The sequence below is a fragment of the Elaeis guineensis genome, chromosome 11 (assembly GCF_000442705.2).
Source record: "Elaeis guineensis isolate ETL-2024a chromosome 11, EG11, whole genome shotgun sequence".
Lineage (NCBI taxonomy): Eukaryota > Viridiplantae > Streptophyta > Magnoliopsida > Arecales > Arecaceae > Elaeis > Elaeis guineensis.
The window spans coordinates 56,099,402-56,118,188 of record NC_026003.2 but is presented as its reverse complement, the minus strand read 5'-3'; the positions used below and the strand labels follow the sequence as shown (position 1 = coordinate 56,118,188).

The window sequence follows — 18,787 nt, the reverse complement described above, 5'->3', positions numbered from 1 at the left end:
GATCTATCCAAGTAAATGGATCATAGATAGGGTATTTTGCAATCTGTGCAAGCGAATGGATTATAAAGAATGAAGTTCTTTAAGATCTGTATACATAGATGGATGATTGAAATAAGAGCACTTTGAGACCCATGTTGGCAAATGAATGATAATGGATGGGATACTTTAAAATCTGTGTGGACAAATAAATGATAAAGAATGAAGTGCTTTGAGATTTGTGTAAGTAGATAAATGATAAAAAATAGCTTCTTTGAGGCAAGGGTATTTTCATCTTTTTTCTGATTCCGTTAATAGTATTAGAATTCAAATAGATGGTTGACTCACTTTGCAATGATTTTAATGTTTTGGGGTTTGTTAGCAATATTTTAAACTTTTGGGATCTCAGTGCAATTGAGCCAAATTTTAAGGGGAATCTCTAAAATTATCTCTTATAATAATCCAGGAGATAAGGATGTGAAAGGAAGAACTGGATCTCTTAGATGGATTAACCTATTTCTTCTTGGAATACTTATTTTTGATTATCAAACTTATGGGGAAATCTTAGTGAATAGGAGAATCGTAGTTCACCATACATCATTCTTCTTTGTGTAGTAGCCTAATCAATATGTAGTTATTCAATATCAAAACAAGGTGGCATAGAGCCACTACACTTTAGGTAAATATGGTAAGTGCATATAGAAATGCAGTTACTCCAGCTTCAGAACAGGATAACAACATAGCTGACAGATTAAAAAAAACTATTAACCAGCTTGAAGCTCCTAAATAATATGTAGGGCGCAACTAACCATAAACTCCATGCTGCCATTCTAGGCAGAAGACTTTTATTGGAAACAATCCAGAGAATACTTGATGATTGCTTCGTACATTCTTATCTTCTAGTACATGACGTTAGCCTCATTCTGATGGCAGCAGTCCTATGGCCTTGGCATATTTGACAGCTTCATCATAGATTTGTTCAAGTTGCTCGTACTTGAACTCAAACCCTGCTTTGATTAACTTCTCTGAGGAGAGGCTTAACTCAGCCTTTTCTGGTAGTTCTCCAAAACTGCAAGTAATTTTCATAAGAAGGAAAATCAATCGGTACCTGAATTTATGATAAGTATGTTTTATTCACTGCTAAATTGGTATGATTTGATTTTGTAAAACAATAGCCATTTATTTTGCTTCCATAGTGGCCTTGAGGTGTGGTGTCCTCAGTTCCAAAAGGAATTGGTAGGTCTTACTTCTGGATGGATGCAAACGATAGCATTTGTTGTGTGATTCAGGAGATGGTAGTGCATGAGGAGGGATTAATCACTCAAGATGACTTCTTAAGGGACGAAACTGTTGAGGTGGATGCGTTAGAGGCAAGGGAACACATGGTTCGGAATGTCTTTTCCAAAAAAAAAGAAAGAAATGTTTTTTTGTGAAAAAAAAAACACAGGCGTCGCACCAATCAAGGTTCAGCTGCGGATAAGAAATTAAGACTAACTGGTGAAATAGAAGGCAGTAGAGGGTTTTGATGTATATGGATGAATCAGGAAGATAAAGAGAGAAGTTGTAAGATAACCTCAAGCGAAGTTGTCAGGAATTGGTTGAAAATCTCTATCAACCGGGAACCTACCTAGGTTCCTTAACCAAGGATAAACTTGTAGAGAAGCAAGTCAGAGGAAGATCTAGTGAGGCCTCGAGGGAGTTCGAGAGACATTGGAAGGTATTCCCTTGTTACAATGATTTGAGAAGAAAGCTTTGCGAAGACAAGGGGTGCTTACTCGGTAGGGACTTTGTACTGTGGGTATCGTTTTGCGAGGAAGCGTGCGAGCTCTGGCAAAGCTGTGTTAATTGAGCAACAAATGTAACGGCCAGAAGCAGATTCATTCTCAGCAACAAATACATGAGCTCTGCAGACATCCTCAATATGTACGATTGAGATTGAGCCAGAGAGTGATTGCATGACCTTCAAACCATTAAGCAGCATTTCATTACCTGTGAATGCCATCAATAGTCAAATTAATCTGAAAGAAAATTCTCCAAAGCTCTTCCAAAGCAGTAGCTAACATAATCATCGATCATCTAACTTGTATCAAAACATTCAAACGACCACTGGGGACCTATGTCGGTTTAAGTAATATAAGTGAGGGAGGGCTAATAATTCCTGGCAGTTCTGCTTATTCCTGGATTAACTATTTAAATGAGGGACTGAAAGTAGCACTATTCCTGGAATAAGGCCCTTCTCTATTCCTCCATTTTTCATGTGGACAAGAACACTCTCACTGTCAGAGTGGTTGCAACCAGGGAAAAAGATTAAAAGAAATAACTATTTCAGTGGGAAAAATATCCATACTCTACTACTTATCTTTGAGCCACAAGCAACCTTGGAGATCTTGCTCCTCACCTGTTAGCAAGGACAGAGCCATGCCAATGCTTGGTGCAGCTCTGGCAACAGGTGCAGGACCAATTGAAAGGGCAGGTATTATGGTGAGAAGGTTGATATTATTCTCTTGTGCAAATCTTGATGCTTCCCTCTCTGTAAGCATCTTGGAGACTCCGTATCCCTGCAATATCACGTACATCAACTGTTATTATCAGTCATTGCTTGGCAGTACTCTTGAGTGTGAGGTTCCTTCAATGGCTTACCCATGTTGGGGGCTTCTCGGCAGTTAGAAACTCCATATCCGACCAAGATTCCTCATCCAACACAAGACCATTCTCTCTAAGCTTTTTAACAGAGACACTAACTGCTGATGATGTTAGAACAAAGCGCTTCACTGACTTTGCCTTCAGGCATGATTTCATCACATTCAGAATTCCTTGGACAGCAGGTTTGATAAGCTCATTCTATCATCAACATTAGATAAAAAAATTTATTGATTAATAAGACAACTAGGAACTATAATTGTTCGCAATCCTTATATTCTTATGCTTCTATATGCTCGCTTGGTTCGATGTCTAGACTAAATTTATGAACTAGTATGGGAATTTGTAAGTGATTTCAAACACCTTCTCTTAGAATGGTGGCAAGTAAAGTTGACAATATGTAGTGATGACTGCCTGAATAGTTTACAAGGGAAGTCCACTTATATCCCTCCATGCAAGTGTTGTGCTGTCGCATATTTGTAATTTGACTAGTCTCTCCTTAGTCAAACCAATCCTGCCCTCCTACATCCGCAAGGGAAGTTTAATGAGGTTATGGTTGGCGCACCGTAGTAACCCATGTCTAATAGTTTCTTTCATTTTGGAAACGTATCCATGAAATGGCTTTGGAGCCGAGACTTGATGCTCTATGGATGCATACTTACATGCACCAATGCAACCCTCCTGCCCTGCCCAATTTTTCTATTCTTTAACTTTCTTGGATTTTTAGTTTACCTCGAGGCTTAGTCTACATGTGCACACACAGCACCTTTGCACACACCCACACAAGTACGTGCACATGATATGCACATATATGCACAAGGTGAGCAATTGTCCCCCATTTCTGGTTTAAGATTGTGCAAGTACCTCAGGATCATCAGTGTTCAGATTCACTGGAGCTGCAACATGGAAGACATAATCGCAGTCAGCCACTGCTTCATCGAAGCTCCCCTCATCCCTCAGATCTGCTCGGAAAATTTTCAAGGAACCTAGATTTTGCATCTCCTTGAGGTGTGCGATCTTTTCCGAATTCTCTACACCAACAAAATTAGAAATACAGAAAACTATAGAGTAAGACAGTGAAATGACATGTTTGCATGTACAGGTGATGCAAAATCTGAGGAATGGACAAGTTCAAGTAGTGAAGGTGAAGTGAGAAGGGAATGGTGAGCTCACCAACTTCACAATTCCTGGACTATTGACATACTAAAAACCAACCAAAAGGTTATTTCTACTATTCCAAAAAACAATATTCGAATGAAAAAACTGACAGCCAAGCAAATCCCTTCCATTGCTCCCTCCCCCACCCTTCCTTCTAGCCATTTCCAAGAAGTTAAAATTACAGCGAGTTTGCTTTTGAAATCACTCGTGCTTCTGTGAGGCTAATTGCTTGCTAATCCAAAAGTAAAAGATGAAGAGAAGAACAAGAAATGAAAATGAATGGAGCAAGGTCACCAATGCATGAGAAATACGAAACTAACATTAACTTTCCCAAAAATAACCTACATGAGATTAATCAAACGCTAATCTTGGTTTTTATGTTTGTTTGTGAGGTTGATGTTAGTTTAGCAATGCTCCCAGTACAAACCAGGATCCCTGACAGTGGTATTCACAGCATAGCGTTTCTCCAGCAATTGCTTGATGAGCACTGACGCCACAAAGCCTGTGCCCCCAGTGACACAGGCGAGCTTTCCTTCATCGGCCATGTTTGGCTGCTTCTAACTAGCTGCAACTAAACCATCTGCTTTGCGACTCCACAGTCCTTTGGCATAATACCTGTCACATATATAAATCCTGGACTCCTTCAGATGGGACTACAAGACGGGAAGAATATGGTAGGTTGACTTACCGTTGAAAAATGGTAGTTGACATGTGGCTTCCAGCGCATCAACAAATCAGCTACGTGCTATTAGGTTGGAGCCTACCCTACTTAGGTCCAACTGTGATCCAAGTTAATTATGCTCTTAACCTGATTAATTTCTTCATCTAGATATATTTGTTCCATGAGCTAAGATTTTGAGGACCCTTTGGCAAACTTTTGGCAGGCAGCACTAAGTTTTTGATTGTCCATTTGGTTTTGGATCTGGAATTTAGATCCATAACAAACATAATTTTATTTGTTATAAAAGTGTAGGCATTGATTGGCCCTAGTTCTGTAAAATATATGAGCATTTACAGGTGAGTTTTCACCATGTTGTGCCGGACACACTTTGAGAATAGAATCAATTAATTTGTTTAGGACTGAAACCTTATCCGTCGATTTAAACTTAGAATTCAAGTCAAACCTAAACACAAACGAGTGCTAGTAAATCTGAAACAGTGACTGCTGTACCTTCTGGGTCACAATTATAATTCAGGTTTTCCTGATAAAACCTGTGAAAACAAAATTAGACACAAGGTTAAGGCAAGTTGTGTCCAGATCCAGCATTACTTCAACTTAATTAGATGCAGCCATAGTATTTAGACTTGAATACGATCCATTTATTCAACAGGGTGAGGTGGAGGCCTTACAGCATTGTGATCTATGTTCCGTGGACTAATGGGAAGGATCCGGAGAAGGTTCTTCAGACGCCGTCATTGGCTCTCTGTTTCTGTGTATACTTTTTTACAGGTTTAGTTTATCTCTATAGGAAGTATTTCTTTCTTTTGTCTGTTCCCCCCGTACCCAAGAAAAACAGGGTGAGGTGGGGTTTTCTAGCTTGTATCTTTTAGGCTATATTAGGAACAAAAATAGAATTGGAATAAAACTGGTATCAGAGCTTATTCTACCAAACAGAGAATAGGCAGCCAGATTGACAATCCCACAGGACTCATCTGGTCTGCGGAAAGAGAAATGGGGAAAGTGTGATCAAGGAAAAAATAGAAACTCCACTTGTTTAGTTAAAGGAGATAGGTTGGAAAGTGATATTCACATAGGAATAAAATTTTCATATTTCATGAGACAGAAAAATATATGTGAGATATGGGCTTTTTTTTTCCCAAGGATAGGAATTGGAATCTTTTTTCCCTAAAAGTTCCTTAAGGGTCCGCTCCTTGTTGGATTAATGTTATAGAAAAATTGATTAACTTTTTGATTGATCAATATTGATGCAGATTTTTATCTCGAGGTCGGATCAATTGGAGTTGAGTGATAACGGCAAGTCAGCGACAGCAGGACCTGAAAAAAAAGTCCCGAATCGGAAGTGGCTCCAGCGGGAACCCTCTGACACTCAAGTCAGAAATTTGACAACAGAAGAGAAGGAATGAGCATGTAAGGAGAGGAGATTTCATATCTTAGGAGGCCTCCTATAGGCTCTTTTTGTAGCTAGCATCATGAAAACTGTTGCGAGAAATCATGGGGCCAATTCAGACGTGACATGGCGAGACTCCTGATTGAGATTGATGGGGTAGTTATTGCACCTACCTTTTCTGTTCTAGAGCCAACTGGATATCATGGGTGCTTTTGAATGAGGTGTAGGATTTGGAAATCTAGAAAGATCAATTCTTCTTTCGTATACTCCACGGGGATAGGGAGAGATCGTCAAAGTCCTTTTGCCTCCATTGAATATCTTTGAAGATCATATCTGACCTTCTGACCTGCTTAAGTTGGATGAGTAATGTCACCTCATGGTGCGTGGGGGCCACACCCATTAATGGCATGGGATTCTAAGATCTGTTGATGGTCAACCCTTGCCGAATAAGACCAGCTCCCTACTAGATCAAGGTTCGACAAAAATAGACTGTCGAAGTAAGGACCGCGATCAAGGATTGAAAGGGATCCGAAGTAAATGAAACAGGAGAAGCTAGCGAGGCCCGAGATGTCCTTGCATGCTTCACATCTTCGGCTAGGACAAAATCAACCCGAACAATAGCCCCTCTACTCCCGAGTCCGAATCATAATTGGGTCGGACGAAGGAAATATTTCAAGATGGCCAAAGACGTACCGAGAGTGCCTTCTTTGACTCTAGTTTGGTTGCTAAGATTTTTTGTCGGCTCTGTTTGCTAAAAAGCGAGGGGCCTTCTTCATGAGACGTTGGCTCGCTGAAAAACTGTTGGAAAATGTGTCCCAAAAAGCCAATCATCAAGCTGTTGACGGTTGAGCAACTAAGTATTGTAATTGATTTGTTAATAAATAAAATATATTTGGCATTTTCATCATAAGCTTTCATCTTCTAATGAACTCCGTTGTTATGATGAAGTCCTTAGGACTATTTAAGTTCGATAAAGAGAGGATTTATCGATTAGTCCTTAAAACTGTTCACGACCAAATGATAAGCTGTTAATAAGGACGACAGCTTCTATCGAGTATAGGTCGCTGTAGGCCATATGGGTTGGTTGTCCTCTTAACCAAAGAGTGTGGAGACACTGGTATGGCATACAGGTGAGATGTAAGGGTACATCATCATTGAACGTGACCAACTCCAGAGTATTCTGCTGTCGAGAATGTCTCTGATGGGATATAGGTATAAGTGTCCCTTAGACCTGAGATCGCCTCAGTGACTTGCAAGTAACTCACTGTGCTTTGGTACTGGACTAACTGAATTTCTAATTCAGGGACGGAAGGCTTCTGGGCACAGTCAAGTACTTGCGAAGTCAGAGTGTGATTGAGATGGGATTGACCACTCCAAGAGTTGGAGAAAAATGAGTCGCTGTATTTCAATTTAGCAAAACCTTGGCCAGGGTAATCCATCAGATGGATTTAATATTTTGAAATACAATGTGGACAACCTGATCAGAGTTGACAGTTGAGCTCTGGGGTGTCCTATGATCATTTTGATCAAGGAGATGAATTATATGAAAACTATATCCGCATGGGTTCTAAGGATGTTGTTCTACACATTCGACCTATCCGATCGTCGGGTACCATTGCTAGATGGTCACTTCGATTGGTATAGAAATTTGTTCTTATGCTACCGACTTAGGTTCGGACCTATGAGGTCACACACATTAGAGTTCATGATCCGATCGGATGGTTGATCAACGATTAAGAATCATTCTAGGGTTAAATGATCAATACGATTGACATTTAACCCAGTGCAAGTGTTGCAGGAGGATCGATTAGCAATTTGATTGCTAATTGGCTTAATTTGATTAAGCCAATGGGCTGAGTTAAGTCTAATTAAATATAATTTAATTAGATTTGATTTGGGCTTGATTGGATCAAGTCCAATTGGTTTATGGGATAAGCCAAGTGCAAGGAAAAACTAGTCCTAGTTCAACTAGGACTTGGGTCAATCTAATTTCTAATTTGATTAGAAAATTAAATCAGATTTAAATATAATTTAATCTGATTAAATTAGATTCTTAATTGGGTTAAGACCTATTTTAATTGGGTTGATCTAATTTTGATTTGATTTGGTTTGGGAAACCAAATTAAAACAAGTCATGAGACAGAATCCTAGTAGGACTAGGATTCCACCTTGCGCCACATAAACCTTCTCCACGCCCTCTCTCTTATTCAACGCCAATCTCCACTTATTTTGTGCGACAAAAGTCCTCTCCCAAATCTCTCCCACATTCACAAAAGGTCTCTTCTCTTCTTTCTTACATGGAAGGTGGTTTGGATCAAATCTAAAAGGAATAAGTTTGGATTTCGAATTCTATGAGATAGAGTTTTAGAAATCCAAAACTCTTTCAATTTTGCACCGAATTTATCCAAATTTTTTTTTGAAATTTTTATAGCTTTTAGGGTTTACATTGTACACCCTTTGCTGGTGATCCATGCACGAAAATATGGAGGAGGTGCTCAAGAGTTGGGCGTCCCTTAACTTGCCATGTTTGGATAAGCCTTGACTAGGTGTTTGACCTAGACAAGGACTCTATCATATCTCTCTATATAAGATGAGTTTCTTCATGAAATTTTAGAAAGAGACAGAGATTTAAGAGACCTTTGTTCCATCCAAAAATTAGAGAGAAATACCTTTGGGTCGTGGAGATATAAAAGATGCAAGTTTGGGTGTCTAGAGAGAAAAACGTGAAGAAGAAGAGGGTCTTCTTCTAGGATTTTTATTTTCATATCTTTCCTCCCTCCATCTTGAGTTTCCTGAGAGCGTCTCAAATCTGAAACTCCTCCTTCTACTTTTCATCTTTGGAAGAGTCCAAATCAAGAAGAAGGAGGCACCTGATCAACCATCAAAGAAGGATCAGCACAGTACTAGCATACTGTGCTGATTTCCTGAAGCAGGATTTCTGATCGAGATTCGTGGGCTCGTGTGGATGACTCCTAGAGGTCGGACGTGTGTGCGGCTTGCAACATCATCCTCAAGCCCAGATCAACAAGGTTAGAACGTCTAACTTGCAAGGTAATAGATCTGATCTATTGTTTAATACATACATTAGATGTAGTATAGAAACATGTTGATATGATCAACATGTAGTTCATGCTATATTTATATATTTTGATTTCTGATTTAATGCTATGTAATAATCATGTAATAAGATCTTAGATCTAAAAATTTTTTAATTTTAGAAAATAAATTTTAATTTATTTTAGTCTTCTGCTGTATGATCTTGAAAAAGTTTCAAGATCTAACTCTGAAACCCTAGATCTGGTTCCTTCAAAAATGAGGGGGTTTCGTAGGCTATTCTGAAAGATGTTGCACATCCATGATTATACATACAAAAATCAGAACATATAGATTTTTAACTTTTAAAAATTACGAATGCAGTGGAATAAAAAATTTGATCTAGATTAAATATTTAATTTATCTAACATACATTAAGTAGATCTAATCTACAGCTAACATGATCGATCATACGCATTTTAAGATGTTGAAATTAAAATCAGATTTAAATTAAATAGAAAACTCGGAGATCCGATCTCCATACTTTTGCGTGGGTCATTGATCTCTACTACTGATGATCATGGTAATCCGATGAGGTTTTTGCAGAGCCACATACGTGTTTGGCCTCTACAGATATCCTTGTAAAGTCTTCGATCCGATCAGAGGCTCCTGACTTTATATTGGTGCTGGCTCCCTTGCAGAAGTCATCTCCTTATAGTTGATTCTGATTTCTTCTTCAGATCTCTCAGACTCTCTCAGATCTCTGAAGAGGAACAAGTGGAAGAATAGGCGAGGAAGAATATGTGGAGGAGAAAGAAGAAAATCCTTAAGAAAACTTTTTTCTCTTTTCTTTTTCTCTCTTTCCAAAATCTTAGATGAAACTCTAGGGATCTCACACCCAAGAGGAGATGCCTCTCCTCTATTTTTCTCATGCCAAAAAGAAGACTACTGCCCCTCACTTTTTCCACTCCCCTACCAGATCTATTTCATGATGAAAACCTCTCCCTTTTGTTGCACAAAAGAAAAGTTATTTTGTAAGTGGCATCCAAGAGATTGGATGAGGTCAAACCTACCTCATCCTGATAAGGAATAAGTTTCAAATCAAATTTAAAACTTTCTTTATCATTATCCATACCTTTTGGGCATTGAGAAAGGGGCAACTAAAGCCTTTTAGCATAAATAATCTCATGCAAATATGAAGAGGGTGAATGTGAGAAGGGTTGGCATGGAGAGCTTCTGGATGGCCAAGAGAGAGAGAGTCCCAGTCAACTTGGGCTCTCTCTTGATGATTGGATCAAATCTTAGTCAAATCTAATTTAGTTAGGGTTTAGTTGCACTCAGTTAGAGGAGGATTCCTAGTCCAAATAGGAATCCAAACTCTCTTAATTAATCCTAATTCAATTAGAAATTAGGTCAAACCTAAATCCTAATTAAATAAGAATTTGATCTTCCTTGCAATTGGGTTATCTCATAACTCAATCAGGCTTGATCTAATCAAATCTAAATCAAATCAAATTGAATCTAATTCAATTAGACTTGATCTGAACCCCATTGCTCAATTAAATTGAGCTAATTAGTAATCTAATTACTATTTAATCCTCCAACAACTCGCTAACTCTTAGTGAATTACTTTATTGTAACTCTTACACTGGATTAATCATCAATCACGTTGATGATTAGACCTAATAACAATTCATAATCACTGATCAACCATCTGATCGGATAAAGATCTTTTTTGTGTATGACCCCATATATTCTATTTTATTTGGTAGTGGGATATACTATTGTTGGTGCAGAATTCCGTCGAGGTCGAAGAAGCTGGAGCTGGGATGACCACGACCGCCGCTGGAACCTGCAAAGAAAGTCTAAACCAAAGTTGGGGGTGCTCTGGCAAGATCCTCCGACGCTCAAGTCAGTACTCTGCTTCAACAGAAATGGAGTGCTCGAGCAAAAATTTTGGCAGAGTTTTGAGATAGAGTTACCAGCCCCCAGTACGTTCAGAAGAACGTACTGGGGATCCTTATTTATAGACAGAGGGCGTAACTGACCAACGGCGACGTCTGTAACCGTCTGGTAGTGGACCGCTCAGAGCCGCGTGGAGTTTGTTACGGAGAGTAGTGGCGTCAGGGGTCGTTCAGGGCCACGTGGAGCTTGTTGCGGAGAGTGGAGTAGTGTCCGTTGTCGGAACTTGCCAGAGAGTGGTGGAGCTACATGGAATCCATTGCAGAGAGTGGAGCAGGTGGGTGGCTCTTGTCGTGACTTGTCAGAGAGTGGTGGAGCTGCATGGAATCCATTGCAGAGAGTGGCACAGGATGGCGGCTCTAGTCGTGACTTGTCAGAGGGTTTGGATCCATCGGCTGAAGCTCGGCTGGGATGCCTGATGGAGCAGAATGGCTCTTTACATCATCATTCTAGGAGAGGCTTGGATGTTTCGAGGTCGCTGATGAATCTACTGTTGTCGGACGCTTCAGATGCTGACATTTCAGGTGGGAGTCATCTGCTGTAGGAGCTCGGACGGAGATCTTTGTTGATGAAGTCCGGAGAAGTCAGTCTAGGATTTATCTGATGCGGAAGCTCATTCGAAATTGTCCGTCGGGGAAGTCCGATGGGAGGTCGACCGGTGATGGACTTCGGATAGCGCTGGAGAGGCTCGGCAGACATCGGAGGCGATCGGCTATCGCAGGACCTAGTTGCTGAAGCTCGTCCATCGTAGAAGCTCGTCTGGAATCCATCCGCTGGAGAAGTTCGAACGGGCTTCAGTTCTTGCGAGAGGTCGAAGGGGGGTCGTTTATTGTAGGAGCTCGGGCGAGTATCAGTTGTCGTGGAAGCTCGGAGTAGTGTCCCGCTGTAGAAGTTCGTCCAGGGCCCACTCGCTATGGAGTAGCTCGGCTGGAGTCTACCTGTAACAGAAGTTCGGAAGAAATTTATTTATAGTAGAGGCTTGAACAGAATTTGCTTACAGTAGACATCTAGGATAGCTAGCCCGCTGTAGGAGTTCGGAGTAGACCGTTCGTAGTAAAAGTTCGGCTCTCACAGGAGCTTGGACGGGATCCGGAAGGCGGTCGACCGCCGTAGAAACTTGAAAGGAGTCTGGTTACTGTAGAGATCTCATTGTCGGGGAGCTCGGGTGCTGACGAAGATCGGAAGAAGTTCGGAGTAGGGTCGTCCGCGATCGAAAGAAGTCCAGGAGAGACTTGGGGAATGGTCGGCTGTTGTAGGAGGTCGACTGTCAGTGAGGCCTAGAGGGCCTTTAGGGCGGCCCGATGGGTGAACGCAGAAGTCCATTGTCGGAGAAGTCCAGACGGTCGAGAGAGTTCGGAGAGGCACCACATATAAGGTCGGGAGTCGGAAGAGCCTTGAAGGAATAAATTTTTATGAACTTCGACCGGGGGGTGTACTTTATACCCAACACCGTCCTCCTACTTTCGAGTTCGGGTTTCGAATGAAGGAAGTACAGAGAAATTCTCACGACCGAAGTTGCTCTCCTCGATTTTCATACTCGACGATTGTCAGATATTTTGATGTTCGGCACGCTGGTACTGGAGCCTTTTCGAAAAAGATTTCTTCTTTTTAGAATTCCCATCGGAGCGTGGCTCTAGGTATGACGTAATAATGACTCTGTCAGCTGCCAGTCATTTCCAACAGTCTGTCGAGGTGAGTGGGAGACGCGGTGAGTGCAGGCTGGCCAGAGGAGATCCGTAATCATTATTGCGTCGGATCCCGGGGTCTATTAAATATGTTCTCCTCCTTCAGGGTTCCACCTTACTTGAGAGAGTCCCTTGGTTCCCCTCTTCTTCCCTGAGAGCTCCAGCTTCCTCTAGCATCCTTCCCGGCCTTAGGCATCCTCCGGGTCGACCTCCATCATCCTTGCCATCTTCCTGCACTCCTGGGGTCAATCTAGGTCAGTTCTGGAACTTTCTGACGTTTTCCCATCCTTTTTCTTCGTATTCTGTTTGTTTAGCTTTCTCGGGACCTATTTGCTATTTTTCTCGATTTTCTGAGATTTTTGTGGCTTCCATTTGATCTAAAATATCCTCTGATACCTCTCTTCTAGCAGTTCTAGGTGTTCGTCAGTCCCAATTTCCCATAGTACTGGTACCATAGATGAACCCGTAGCTAGGACCGAATCCTGTCTGGCCTTTGCGCTGGACACCATCCCCAGCTCTTTGACTCCAGATGAACTCTCACTGATAAGGATTCAGTATGGGATTCCTCCGGAATACGAGCTGGAGCTTCCCGGGCCATCTGACCGGGCTAGCGCCTCTCCTCCTGGTCGCTTCTGCCTGTACCAGGAGGCCTTCCGTACCGGACTTCGGCTTCTGCTACCGTCCTTTGTCGTTGCTCTCTTTCATTTCTGAATATTTCTCTAGTTTTCGTTGTGCCGAACTCCTTTAGATTTTTGATAGGGTTTCTTTCTCTTTGTAGTTTAGCCGAAGTTCGGCCGACTCTTTTTTTGTTTAGGAACTTCTACACCTTCAAGCGCCATCCCTCGACAAAGGATTGTGGTACTTCTCCCCCCAGTTTGGTAGAAAGGGGTTGTTGAAAGGTGTCCCCTCTTCTGTCCATAACTGAAAGGAGAAGTTCTTCTATGTCCGATACCCGACCTTGGAGCTAGGATTATCCCCTTGGGGCTCCCTGAGGATTCTGTCCGTCGGGCTTCTACTCTGGAAGGGGATGACCTCGAGGCCTCCAAAAAGCTTGAGGCCTATCAAGCCCCCCTCCTCTCCGACTTCTGAGGGAATAACTTTTGTTCAACGTCGGCCTAAGCCCCTTAACCCTGCTGGTACCATTTTCTTTCCTTCTTTTTTTTTTTTTGGTGCTTCCCCTTCTTCTTATTCCATCTCGAAGCTATGTTGATTTTCTTTATCGCAGACATGGATGCGAGCGTGGCTCGAAGGTTGGCCCAGGGTCTCAAGACCCACAAGAGAAAAGATGCTTCGGCTTCGGGTCGGTGAAGAAAGCCAGGACAGAAGGGACAAGCTCGATCGTGCCTGCTCCGAGGCCCGTTGCCGTCGAAGCCCCTTTCGACGCCGAACCTGGAGTCCCCTGAGCCCTTTCGCAGAGCCCCCTAGCCGAGGGTCCCATTTCGGAGGTTCGTCTTGAGAGGGCACCCGGGGCTGAAGGGAGGAAGAGAAAAAAGACCCTGGCCCAGAGGAGTCGCAGTCGCAGGGCTGCGGCTCCGAGAAAGACCTGGGGGAAAATCTCTTTAACAACAGGACTTAATAAAGAGGCTGATCGAAGGGTGCATTCTGCCTGAGGTAGTTGAGAGGATTGTCCTCGCCGATCCCAAGCTGTGGGTCTGGACTCTCTGGGATCTTTCCTCGAAGTAGGTTAACTCATCCTTTTCCTTCTTCCTGCTTCTTTAATTTATTCTTCAGCCCTTATGTCAACTCCCCGACCTTTCTTGCAGATTGGGCACCAGCTCGTCGCCAACGTCGAGGCGGCGAAGATCGCCAGAAGGAGGCAGCTCGGGCAGAAGAGGGTCGCCTAGCCGGGGCCGCCGCCTTGAGGAGAAGATCGTCGAGGTCTTAAGCCTCTAAGAGGCACTGGAAAAAGAGGGGCAAACCTCGTCCGATCTGAGGACCGCTTGGAGGAGGAGAGAGGAAAGGCTGAGGCTGAGGTCTCTGCATTAAGGGCACAGGTCTCCGAGCTGAAGGGGCAGGTTTCCAAGTTGAAAGTGTGGATTCTATCTCTGGTCTCGGAGGCAAGGCTCGAGCAGTGGAGGAGTTCAAAGGCTCCCACGAGATGGAGGATCTGAAGGTTCAGTTCGCTAGGATGCCTTCATCAAGGGTTCGAGCTCTGCCAAGAAAGGTGGCTGGGAGGTTTCCCGAGTTAAAATCTCGGCTTCCTGAACGAGGCATCCGATGATGAAGCCAGACCATCCGAAGTCGCTGCCGATCCTCTTCCAGTCGGGACCTCGTCGACTGCCATGGCCACCGCTGACGATCTTCTGGGGACACCGACCCCCTCTACTTCTGCCCCAGAGGTCCGAAACTTCTAATTTTATATTTTCTCTTGTGATGATTTTTCTCTCATTCTCTTGTACTTAAAATTTATTTGATCAATGAAGCCGGATTCGCCTTTACGGTGGTCCCCCCTTTTTTGTATTCTTTTCCTTTTCTTTGTCTTCTTGCATTAATTTGAGTCGTGGCGCTCTTGTCCTCCAACGACAGTATCCTGCCGAAGCTCTTCCTCTGCCGGAGGGTGTTCCCTTGAAGTCGATGATACGAGATCTCCAAAGAAAAGTTCGTCAGTTGACAAGGAAATTCGAGAAGCTGAAGATGAACTTCACCGACTGAAGGAGAGCCACTCAGAGGCCACTGTGGAGGCTACTCGCTTTCGGGACCTCCACAAGAAAAGTTTCATGGAATACACCAAAAGAAAGCCGACTTCATTACGGAGCTTGAGGAACTCCAAAAATGTGCCAGCGATCGGTCTTGGACTCAAGCTTCCAAGATCAGCTCCTTAAAGTCGAGCTGGCGACCGCACGGGAGAAGATCGGCCGACTGGAAGAGAGCTCGTCCGGCTCACAGTCCAGACTGACCGCAACCAAGACTGGTCGAAGAGGTTCTCCGACCTTCAAAAATAGCTACAACACTGAGGTGACTTACGACGCCCATCGAGTCGGCTGGAGCAGACAAGTAGAGGACTACCGAAGGAGGCTCCAGACGGCAATTGACGAAGTTGCCCACCTTCAGAGGCGGCTGTCCGAGAGAGTCCAGCCTGCCCCCGCCCAAGGTTCTGATGAGCTTTGCTCCTTGAGGGGACTATGGTGAACTGTCTGTAGCCCTTGGGCAGGAGGAAGCCGAATTACAGTGGCTGAAAGTTCAGCTGGTCACGAGCACAAGTAGTCAAGGATGCTGAGGCAGATCTGAGGTCTTGAGGAGGAGGCTTCGGGAGTCAGAGGATGAGCACCGGTGGTTCCACCAAATGCACTAGGATATGCTGCTGAAAAAGATGGAACTAGAAGAGGAAGTCAAAAATTTAAGGCAATCCATAGCAAGGCTGGAATCGAGAGCTCGAAGTCAGAAGAAACTGGCTTCCTTAGAGCTCTTTGTCTTCTTTCTTTTTTTTTTTTATCTTTGGCCTTTAAGGCTTTGTAACATGTACTCACCAACAAAATAAAAATGAAATTGTCTATTACCTTGTCCATTCTAGTATTAAATGTTGTTTACCAAACTCCATTTGTCTTCCGTCTTGTTTGGCGTCGACGTAGTTTGTAATCCCTCATCGTTCTGCATTGAGTCATCGTTCACCGAGCTTCTTTGTCTTCCATCTTGTTCGTTGCCGATGTAGTTTGAAGGTTCTTGGTCATCGCCGTATCGATTTGCCCTTAGAGACTAGAGATTTTCGACAAGGGTTTTCTCTCTCGTCGAGACGAGGTCCCTTGTATTTTGATGTAGTTTATTTTTCACCTATCGCCAGTGTAGTTCGTCACTTTTCTTTTCGTCTCTCCTTTTCTTCTGTGTTGAGTGAGGGTCTCCCTCTACTCTTGACGGGGTCGTGAGAGTGTGGAGGAGTCATTGAGAAAGCTTTCCTCTTTGTCGATCAATCGAGTCTTTGTTTGCATCAGGACGAGGTCCTCCCCTTCTTTCGATAGTCAGTTTCAGCTCGTGTCAGGATGAGTCTCCTCCTGTTTTGACAAGGCTGTTGTAGGAACCAGATCTAGGATTTCAGGGTTAGATCTTGAAACTTTTCAAGATCATACAGCAGAAGACTAAATAAATCAAAATTTATTTTTAAAAACTAGAGAATCCCTAGATCTAAGATCCTATTACATGATTATTACATAGCATTAAATCAAAAATTAAAATATATAAATATAGCATGAACTACATGTTGATCAAATCAACAATTTTTTATACCACATCTAATGTATTATTAAACAATAGATCAGATCTATTACCTTGCAAGTTAGACGCTCTAACCTCGCTGATCCGAGCTTAAGATGATGTTGCAAGCCGCACATGCGTCCAGCCTCTAGGAGTCATCCACATGAGCCCACGAATCTCGATCAGAAGTCCTGCTTCAGGAAATCAGCACAGTATGCTAGTACTAGCGCTGATCCTTCTTTGATGGTTGATCAGGTGCCTCCTTCTTCTTGATTTGGACTCTCCCAAAGATGAAAAATAGAAAGAGGAGTTTCAGATCTGAGATGCTCTCAGAAAACTCAAGATGGAGGGAGGAAAGATATGAAAACAAAAACCCTAGAAGAAGACCCTCTTCTTCTTCACGTTTTCTCTCTAGACACCCAAACTTGCATCTTTATATTCCACGACCCAAAGGTATTTCTCTTTGATTTTTGGATGAAACAAAGGTCTCTCAAAACTCCATCTTCACCTAAACTTCACAAAGAAACTCATCTTATATAGAGAGATATGATAGAGTCCTTGTCTAGGTCAAACACCTAGTCAAGGCTTATCCAAACATGGCAAGTTAAGGGACACCCAACTCTTGAGCACCTCCTCCATATTTTCGTGCATAGATCACTAGAAAAGGATGCACAATGTAAACTCTAAAAGCCACAAAAATTTCAAAAAAATTTGGATAAATTCGGTGCAAAATTGAAAGAGTTTGGATTTCTAAAACTCTACTCATAGAATTCGAAATCCAAACTTATTCCTTTTAGATTTGATCCAAACCACCTTCCATGTAAGAAAGAAGAGAGGAGACCTTTTGTGAACGTGGGAGAGATCTGGGAGAGGGCTTTTGTCACGCAAAATAAGTGGAGATTGGTGTTGAATAAGAGAGGGCATGGAGAAGGCTTATGTGGCGCAAGGTGGAATCCTAGTCTTACTAGGATTCTGTCTTGTGACTTATTTTAATTTGGTTTCCCAAACCAAATCAAATCAAAATTAGATCAACCCAATTAAAATAGGTCTTAACCCAATTAAAAACTTAATTAATCAGATTAAATTAGATTTAAATCTGATTTAATTTTCTAATCAAATTAGAAATTAGATTGACCCAAGTCCTAGTTGAACTAGGACTAATTTTCCTTGCACTTGGCTTATCCAATAAACCAATTGGACTTGATCCAATCAAGCCCAAAATAAATCTAATTAAATTATATTTAATTAGACTTAATCTTAATCCATTGGCTTAATCAAATTAAGCCAATTAGCAATCAAATTGCTAATCGATCCTCCTGCAACACTTGCACTGGGTTAAATGTCAATCGTATTGACCATTTAACCCTAGAATGATTCTTAATCGTTGATCAACCATCTGATCGGATCATGAACTCTAATGTATGTGACCTCATAGGTTCGAACCTAAGTCGGTAGCATAGGAATAAATTTCTATACAATCGAAGTGACCATCTAGCAATGGTACCCGACGATCGGATAGGTCGAATGTGTAGAACAACATCCTTAGAACCCATGCAGATATAGTTTTCATATAATTCATCCCTTGACCAAAATGATCATAGGACACCCAGAGCTCAACTGTCAACTCTGATCAGGTTGTCCACATTGTATTTCAAAATATCAAATCCATCTGATGGATTACCCTGGCCAAGGTTTTGCTAAATTGAAATACAGCGACTCATTTTTCTCCAACTCTTGGAGTGGTGAATTTCATCTCGATCACACTCTGACTTTGCAAGTACTTGACTGTGCCCAGAAGCCTTCCGTCCCTGAATTAGAAATTCAGTTAGTCCAGTACCAAAGCACAGTGAGTTGCTTGCAAGTCACTGAGGCGATCTCAGGTCTAAGGGACACTTATACCTATATCCCATCAGAGATATTTCCGACAGCAAAATACTCTGAAGTTGGTCACGTTCAATGATGATGTACCCTTACATCTCACCTGTATGCCATACCAGGTCTCCACACTCTTTGGTTAAGAGGACAACCAACCCATATGGCCTACAGCTACCTATGCTCGATAGAAGCTTCATCCTTATT

At 42.4% G+C, this 18,787-nt stretch overlaps 1 protein-coding gene across 1 annotated transcript; it reads right to left on the bottom strand.

Moving 5' to 3' along the window:
- Positions 1-660: 660 nt before the first annotated feature.
- LOC105035639 (anthocyanidin reductase ((2S)-flavan-3-ol-forming)) lies at positions 661-4,384 on the bottom strand. Its single transcript, XM_010911259.4, has 6 exons — positions 4,202-4,384; positions 3,481-3,647; positions 2,617-2,817; positions 2,375-2,534; positions 1,752-1,965; positions 661-1,045 (listed from the first exon to the last, which is right to left on the bottom strand). The coding sequence occupies exons 1-6, from the start codon at positions 4,317-4,319 to the stop codon at positions 895-897; spliced, it is 1,011 nt and encodes a 336-aa protein (XP_010909561.1). The 5' UTR covers positions 4,320-4,384; the 3' UTR covers positions 661-894.
- Positions 4,385-18,787: the final 14,403 nt, after the last annotated feature.